Raw genomic sequence first — 6,897 nt, 5'->3', positions numbered from 1 at the left:
ACATGTAGAGAATGACGACGTGTTCGTTCAAATTTCACATGTGTTCTATTTCATTGTATTATTCTAACTTTGTGCTTTCTTTTTGAAATTGCCAACCACACTTTTGCTTTTTAAGCCGATGACCGGGATCAAGGCCGTCGCTAATAGCATTTCCTCACTTATTTTTTCTAGAAAACGGCAGCAGACATTGCATTCGCAAGATTAACTTTTGTAAAAACTACAAATTCTATATGATTAGTACGAACTTAGTTATTTCAATATGGCAAATATTGACCCCAACACTGCCATCTTGCCAACGGCAGAGCATGCCGCCGTTGCTGCAACAACAGCAACATTAGTGACTCTTCCAGCTCCAGTTGCAGTCATAGAGACACCGTTAGCTCCAGTGAATGCCACACCACCTGCTACAGTAATAGCAGTTGCCGTTCCACCTTCAGCTGCAGTCATCGAGACACCTACAGTTTCTGTAGCACCCACTCCATCTGCAACTCCAGCTGTAAACCCCTGTCCAGCTCCAGCTACAGTTGTTCCAGAAGTTCCACATCCACCTGTTGCTGTCGCAGCTACAGTGGAGCCAACTCCAGCTCCAGTCGCCCCAGAAATTCCAGTCGTCGCAGAAGTTTCCACTCCACCTACTGCTGTTGCAGCAACAGAACAGCCCACTCCAAAGTCAGTTGCAGATGTCGCCGAAATTCCAGCTTTACCTGTTGCAGTCGCATCAGCCATGGAACCCACTCTAGCTCCAGTCGTCGCAGAAATTCCACCTCCATCTGTTGCTGTTGAAGCAACCGTAGAACCAACACCAGCATCAGTTCCAGACATCGCTGAAATTCCACCTCCATATGTTGCTGTCGTAACAATCATACAACCCATAGCTCCTCCAGTTGCTGTTGCAGCAACCACAGAACCCACACCGCCTCCTGTGGTCACCGAAGTTCCGTCTCCTCCAGTTGCACTAGCGACAACATCAGAGCCTACTGCAGCACCGGCTCCACCCGTTGCAGAAGTTCCAGCTCCGCCTGTTGCACTCGCGGTAACATCAGAGCCTACTGCAGCACTGGCTCCACCTACAAGTATTGCAGAAGTGCCAGCTCCATCTGTTGCTGTTGCATCTACCGTAGAGCAAGCTCCAGCTCCAGTTTCAGTCATCCCAGCAATTCCAGTCGTCGCAGAAGTTCCGGTTACGCCTGTGGCTGTTACAAAAACCACAGAGCCCACACCACCTCCCATAGCGGTCGTCACCGAAGTTCCAGCTCCTTCTGTTGCAGTCGCGGCAACTTCAGAGCCTACTGCAGCACCGGCTCCACCCGCTCCAGAAGTTCCAGCTCCGCCTGTTGCTGTTGCAGCAACCACAGAACCTACACCGCCTCCCGTGGCGGTCGTCGCCGAGGTTCTAGCTCCTCCTGTTGCTGTCGCAGCAACCTCAGAGCCTACTGCAGCACCGGCTCCAGCCGCTGCAGAAGTTCCAGCTCCGCCTGTTGCTGTTGCAGCAACCACAGAACCCACACCGCCTCCCGTGGTGGTCGCCGCCGAGGTTCCAGCTCCTCCTGTTGCAGTCGCAGCAGCCGTAGATCCTAACGCAGCCCCAGCTCAAGCCGCTGCAGAAGTTCCAGCTCCGCCTGTTGCTGTTGCAGCAACCACAGAACCCACACCGCCTCCCGTGGCGGTCGTCACCAAAGTTCCAGCTCCTGTTGCACTCGCGGCAACCTCAGAGCCTACTGCAGCACCGGTTGCACCCGCTGCAGAAGTCCCAGCTTCGCCTGTTGCTGTTGCAGCAACCACAGAACCTACACCGCCTCCCGTGGCGGTCGTCGCCGAGGTTCTAGCTCCTCCTGTTGCTGTCGCAGCAACCTCAGAGCCTACTGCAGCACCGGTTGCACCCGCTGCAGAAGTCCCAGCTTCGCCTGTTGCTGTTGCAGCAACCACAGAACCCACACCGCCTCCCGTGGTGGTCGCCGCCGAGGTTCCAGCTCCTGTTGCACTCGCGGCAACCTCAGAGCCTACTGCATCACCAGCTCCAGTTATTGAAGAAGTGCCAGCCTCGCCTGTTGCATCTACCGTAGAGCAAGCTCCAGCTCCAGTTTCAGTCATTCCAGTAATTTCAGCCGCTGCAGAAGTTCCAGCTCCGCCTGTTGCTGTTGCAGCAACTACAGAACCTACACCGACTCCCGTGGCGGTCGTTGCCGAAGTTCCAGCTCCTCCTGTTGCACTCGCGGCAACCTCAGAGCCTACTGCAGCACCGGTTGCACCCGCTGCAGAAGTTCCAGCTCCGCCTGTTGCTGTTGCAGCAACTACAGAACCTACACCGACTCCCGTGGCGGTCGTTGCCGAGGTTCCAGCTCCTCCTGTTGCACTCGCGGGAACCTCAGAGCCTACTGCAGCACCGGTTGCACCCGCTGCAGAAGTCCCAGCTTCGCCTGTTGCTGTTGCAGCAACCACAGAACCTACACCGCCTCCCGTGGCGGTCGTCGCCGAGGTTCTAGCTCCTCCTGTTGCTGTCGCAGCAACCTCAGAGCCTACTGCAGCACCGGCTCCAGCCGCTGCAGAAGTTCCAGCTCCGCCTGTTGCTGTTGCAGCAACCACAGAACCTACACCGCCTCCCGTGGCGGTCGTCGCCGAGGTTCTAGCTCCTCCTGTTGCTGTCGCAGCAACCTCAGAGCCTACTGCAGCACCGGTTGCACCCGCTGCAGAAGTCCCAGCTTCGCCTGTTGCTGTTGCAGCAACCACAGAACCCACACCGCCTCCCGTGGTGGTCGCCGCCGAGGTTCCAGCTCCTGTTGCACTCGCGGCAACCTCAGAGCCTACTGCATCACCAGCTCCAGTTATTGAAGAAGTGCCAGCCTCGCCTGTTGCATCTACCGTAGAGCAAGCTCCAGCTCCAGTTTCAGTCATTCCAGTAATTTCAGCCGCTGCAGAAGTTCCAGCTCCGCCTGTTGCTGTTGCAGCAACTACAGAACCTACACCGACTCCCGTGGCGGTCGTCGCCGAGGTTCCAGCTCCTCCTGTTGCACTTGCGGCAACCTCAGAGCCTACTGCAGCACCGGTTGCACCCGCTGCAGAAGTCCCAGCTTCGCCTGTTGCTGTTGCAGCAATCACAGAACCTACACCGCCTCCCGTGGCGGTCGTCGCCGAGGCTCCAGCTCCAGCCGCTGCAGAAGTTTCAGCTCCTCCTGTTGCTGTTGCAGCAGCCACAGAACCCACACCGCCTCCCGTGGCGGTCGTCACCGAAGTTCCAGCTCCTGTTGCACTCGCGGCAGCCTCAGAGCCTACTGCATCACCAGCTCCAGTTATTGCAGAAGTGCCAGCCTCGCCTGTTGCATCTACCGTAGAGCAAGCTCCAGCTCCAGTTTCAGTCATTCCAGTAATTTCAGCCGCTGCAGAAGTCCCAGCTTCGCCTGTTGCTGTTGCAGCAATCACAGAACCTACACCGCCTCCCGTGGCGGTCGTCGCCGAGGCTCCAGCTCCTCCTGTTGCAGTCGCAGCAGCCGTAGATCCTAATGCAGCCCCAGCTCCAGTCGTTGCAGAAGTTCCAGCTCCGCCTCTTGCTGTTGAAGCAACCACAGAACCCACACCGCCTCCCGTGGCGGTCGTCGCCGAGGTTCCAGCTCCTCCTGTTGCAATCGCGGCAACCTCAGAGCCTACTGCAGCACCGGCTCAAGCCGCTGCAGAAGTTCCAGTTCCGCCTGTTGCTGTTGCAGCAACCACAGAACCCACACCGCCCCCCGTGGCGGTCGTCGCCGAGGTTCCAGCTCCATCCGCTGCAGAAGTTCCAGCTCCGCCTGTTGCTTTTGCAGCAACCACAGAACCCACACCGCCCCCCGTGGCGGTCGTCGCCGAAGTTCCAGCTCCTGTTGCACTCGCGGCAACCTCAGAGCCTACTGCATCACCGGCTCCAGTTATTGCAGAAGTGCCAGCCTCGCCTGTTGCATCTACCGTAGAGCAAGCTCCAGCTCCAGTTTCAGTCGTCCCAGTAATTCCAGTCGTCGCAGAAGTTCCAGCTCCGCCTGTTGCTATTGCAGCAACCACAGAAGCTACACCGCCTCCCGTGGCGGTCGTCGCCGAGGTTCCAGCTCCAGCCGCTGCAGAAGTTCCAGCTCCGCCTGTTGCTGTTGCAGCAACCTCAGAACCTACACCGCCTCCCGTGTCGGTCGTCGCCGAGGCTCCAGCTCCAGCCGCTGCAGAAGTTCCAGCTCCGCCTGTTGCTGTTGCAGCAACCACAGAACCTACACCGCCTGCCGTGGCGGTCGTCACCGAAGTTTCAGCTCCTGTTGCACTCGCGGCAACCTCAGAGCCTACTGCAGCACCGGCTCCAGCCGCTGCAGAAGTTCCAGCTCCGCCTGTTGCTATTGCAGCAACCACAGAACCCACACCGCCTCCCGTGGCGGTCGTCACCGAAGCCGCTGCAGAAGTTCCAGCTCCGCCTGTTGCTATTGCAGCAACCACAGAACCCACACCGCCTCCCGTGGCGGTCGTAGCCGAGGTTCCAGCTCCAGCCGCTGCAGAAGTTCCAGCTCCGCCTGTTGCTGTTGCAGCAACCTCAGAACCTACACCGCCTCCCGTGTCGGTCGTCGCCGAGGTTCCAGCTCCAGCCGCTGCAGAAGTTCCAGCTCCGCCTGTTGCTATTGCAGCAACCACAGAACCCACACCGCCTCCCGTGGCGGTCGTAGCCGAGGTTCCAGCTCCAGCCGCTGCAGAAGTTCCAGCTCCGCCTGTTGCTGTTGCAGCAACCTCAGAACCTACACCGCCTCCCGTGGCGGTCGTCGCCGAGGTTCCAGCTCCAGCCGCTGCAGAAGTTCCAGCTCCGCCTGCTGCTGTTGCAGCAACCACAGAACCTACACCGCCTCCCGTGGCGGTCGTCGCCGAGGTTCCAGCTCGTCCTGTTGCAGTCGCAGCAGCCGTAGATCCTAATACAGCCCCAGCTCCAGTCGTTGCAGAAGTTCCAGCTCCGCCTGTTGCTGTTGCAGCAACCACAGAAGCTACACCGCCTCCTGTGGCGGTCATCGCCGAGGTTCCAGCTCCTCCTGTTGCAGTCGCAGCAGCCGTAGATCCTAATACAGCCCCAGCTCCAGTCGTTGCAGAAGTTCCAGCTCCGCCTGTTGCTGTTTCAGCAACCACAGAAGCTACACCGCCTCCTGTGGCGGTCGTCGCCGAGGTTCCAGCTCCTCCTGTTGCAGTCGCAGCAGCCGTAGATCCTAATGCAGCCCCAGCTCCAGTCGTCGCAGAAGTTCCAGCTCCGCCTGTTGCTGTTGCAGCAACCACAGAACCTACACCGCCTGCCGTGGCGGTCTTCACCGAAGTTCCAGCTCCTGTTGCACTCGCGGCAACCTCAGAGCCTACTGCAGCAACGGCTCCAGTTATTGCAGAAGTGCCAGCTCCGCCTGTTGCTGTTGCAGCAACCACAGAACCTACACCGCCTGCTGTGGCGGTCGTCACCGAAGTTCCAGCTCCTGTTGCACTCGCAGCAACCTCAGAGCCTACTGCAGCAACGGCTCCAGTTATTGCAGAAGTGCCAGCCCCGCCTGTTGCTGTTGCAACTACCGTAGACCGGACTCCAGCTCCAGTTTCAGTCGTCGCAGAAATTCCAGTCGTCGCGGAAGTTCCAGCTCCATCTGCAGCTCTAGCACCAGCCGCTGCAGAAGTGCCAGCTGCTGTTGCTGCTGTTGCCGTATTGCTTGAGCCCACTGCAGCTGCAGCTTTATTAGAAACAACTCCAGGAGCAGCAGTTCCTGATGCGACTGTTGTAGTGAAAGATGCAACTTCAGCCGCTGCTGTAGGTCCGGCAGCTTCTGCAGAGCCAGAAGCAGTTGGAGTACTTAATCTTGTGAATTCATTGGGAAATGAATATGTTTCTCACTCCTTAGCTAAAGAAGATTGGCAAACCAACGATGCTTCTTTGTTAGCTATTGCAGCTACTTTGGATGCTATTGGGCGGCGATTACAAGACCAGAAGGCTAGAAACCAACAAACTATTGATCGTCTTTACGAAATCGAGAAATTGTTGGGATCATAACAAGCGTGAACGACAAATAATTACTCGTATGTCAGCCCATTATTGTGAATCCATGTTCTAGAATTACATAAATGAAAAAGTTGGAAGCTAAATGTTGCGAGTACTTTAATGAAATTGGTTTAAGTTTCCCCCAACTCACCACTTGGAACAAACATAGGTTTGTTGTGATCAAAATAAAATAATTCGAAAACAGATAGCTGAGGAGAGAGGACTTATTCTACGCCGACGATTTTTCGCTGACGACGCAGTGGAGTGCGGAAATTAATTATTGTTCAGATTGTCTTGGCACATTGTCATCTGCACCGCAGTCGCAAACATAGGAACAGCGTCTGTTCAGTTTCCGCTTACCACACTTGGCAAACGCAGTTCTAACCGCAATACATTGCAACAATAAAAGGGGGCGTTACGACTACCTGAACATTGTCGGGCGGCCACAACGTCTCCAACGAAGTGAGTACACTTTTATTTATGATAAGCTCCCCGCAACTTTTGCACAATTCAGAAATTCACGCTAATTGCTAATTGCCAGTGAATAATTTTAATTAGGCACTTGCTGACAGACGGACTTGCCTTGTCAGCAAATTAGCAGCTGAATATTGTGGTTTATGAAGTGCTTATGGCAGGACACCTGAACACGTTGTTTATTTGTACTATATAAAATATGAGTGTTTGAATACCAACAGCCTCTTAGCAGATTAAGTATATTTAAAGCAATATTTTGTTTACAACATGCAGCACGAGAAAGCTGCTCAAGTGTTTACTTACATACTCTAAATAAATAGGTGCGTGTATGTATTCGCCCCTGCTCTAATGAGCGTAGAGAAAGCACTTTGAGTGTGTTTATTTAACAACAACTTAAACACAATGCTCGACAAGCTTTTCACTTA

At 55.5% G+C, this 6,897-nt stretch overlaps 1 protein-coding gene across 1 annotated transcript; it reads left to right on the top strand.

The window, feature by feature from the left end:
- Positions 1 to 349: 349 nt before the first annotated feature.
- Positions 350 to 6,084, top strand: LOC115623905 (mucin-2-like; the record flags this gene model as incomplete). The annotated part of the gene is made up of 2 exons (XM_030518461.1): positions 350 to 4,183; positions 4,292 to 6,084. Coding segments are annotated over 2 exons (5,553 nt in total), but the record flags the coding sequence as incomplete, so codon positions are not given.
- Positions 6,085 to 6,897: the final 813 nt, after the last annotated feature.

This window comes from Scaptodrosophila lebanonensis, unplaced genomic scaffold (genome assembly GCF_003285725.1).
Source record: "Scaptodrosophila lebanonensis strain 11010-0011.00,11010-0021.00 unplaced genomic scaffold, SlebRS2 tig00000053-arrow-pilon, whole genome shotgun sequence".
In the NCBI taxonomy this organism is placed as follows: Eukaryota; Metazoa; Arthropoda; class Insecta; order Diptera; family Drosophilidae; genus Scaptodrosophila; species Scaptodrosophila lebanonensis.
The sequence above is the reverse complement of the archived record's forward strand: the minus strand, read 5'-3'. Positions and strand labels throughout refer to the sequence as shown.